This window comes from Acomys russatus, chromosome 8 (assembly GCF_903995435.1).
Source record: "Acomys russatus chromosome 8, mAcoRus1.1, whole genome shotgun sequence".
NCBI lineage: Eukaryota > Metazoa > Chordata > Mammalia > Rodentia > Muridae > Acomys > Acomys russatus.
In genome coordinates, this window is record NC_067144.1 from 76,782,304 (window position 1) to 76,783,961 (window position 1,658).

At 38.8% G+C, this 1,658-nt stretch overlaps 1 protein-coding gene across 1 annotated transcript; it reads left to right on the top strand.

Moving 5' to 3' along the window:
- The first annotated feature begins 303 nt into the window (after positions 1–303).
- Positions 304–1,242, top strand: LOC127192967 (olfactory receptor 4C15-like). The gene has a single exon (XM_051150346.1). The coding sequence runs from the start codon at positions 307–309 to the stop codon at positions 1,240–1,242; it is 936 nt and encodes a 311-aa protein (XP_051006303.1). The 5' UTR covers positions 304–306.
- The last annotated feature ends 416 nt before the right edge of the window (positions 1,243–1,658 follow it).

Here is a 1,658-nt window from a genome sequence, read left to right on the forward strand (position 1 = left end):
TGCAATTCAAAGATGAATTATTTTTGTTCTACAACCCAACTAGATATGCTCTTGCCCCAATATAAAGTGTGGCTATTTCAAGTAGTCAATAATTTGTTTCTATCTCAATTTTATATAATAGTCAACTATACCCTCCTAAAATATTTATAATATTTTGTTTTAATGGTAATGAAATAAGGCAAGACAATTTTATATAAGGGTACCTGAACTGATTTGTAGTAATAGTATAATCTTATATGATCATTATTTTTTCACAATTACAGATTTAGATAAAGAGATTTTCCTTTCACTGTCTTTTTGAAAATCATGCTAAACCAGAGCTTTGTCACTGAGTTCTTACTCCTGGGACTTACACAGAATCAAAAGGTTCAGAAAATACTATTTGTTGTATTTTTGTTTGTCTACATTGCAACAGTTGGGGGCAACATAATGACTGTGGTGACCATCGTATGCAGCCCTGCACTGCTTCGCTCCCCCATGTACTTCTTCTTGGCTTTCCTGTCCTTCCTGGATGCATGCACTTCCTCTGTCATCACACCAAAGTTAACTGTGGATTTGCTTTATCCGAGAAGAACCATTTCCTTTGAAGGCTGCATGACACAGCTCTTTGCTGTGCACTTCTTCACTGGGGTAGAGGTGATTATCTTGATAAGCATGGCCTATGATCGCTATGTGGCCATTTGCAAGCCCTTGCACTACTCTTCCATCATGAACAGGAGACTCTGTGGAGTTCTAGTAGGAGTGGCCTGGTCAGGGGGCTTCTTCCATTCTATCATACAAATTATATTTATATTGCACCTACCTTTTTGTGGCCCCAATGTCATTGATCACTTCTTGTGTGACTTGTTCCCATTAATGAAGCTTGCCTGCACTGACACTCATATTTTTGTCATTTTGGTGTTTGCAAACAGTGGATCTTTCTGCATCGTCATCTTCTCCTTGTTGCTTGTCTCCTATGGTGTCATCTTGTTCTCTTTGAGAGCCCAGAGCTCTGCAGGGCGACATAAAGCTCTCTCTACCTGTGGATCCCACATTACTGTGGTGGTCCTGTTCTTTGTCCCATGCATAATAATATATGCAAGGCCTACATCTGCCTTCTCCTCTGAGAAAAACATGTTTTTATTTGCTACCATCCTGTCACCATTGCTAAATCCCATGATTTACACTTTTAGGAATAAAGAAATGAAGAATGCCATCAGGAAAATGTGGAAGAGATTGGTAGTGTCTTATGGTATATCTTAAATATTAAATTACTACCTTTGGTAGATTGCTCAGTGGGTAAGAATATTTCATGTGTAAGCATGAGGAACTGAGTTCAAATTCCCAGAGCCATGCAAAAGCCAGGCATGTTATTCCAACTTAAACCCAGTGCTACTGAAGTGAAGACAGTCAGGGTGCAGGGCTCACTGGACAGATATTTTATTAAAACAATTTAAAGGTTCAGATAGAGACTTTACCTAAAGGAAATAATTTAACAATGGTTATATGTATGACACACACACACACACACACACACACACACACACACATACACACGCATATCTATATTTCTCTCCTTTAAGCTTTTCACAAATGTTCAGGGATATATCCACTCTCTTACACAACTGTACATGCATGTATACACACACACATACACACACACGTGCACTCATGCGAGC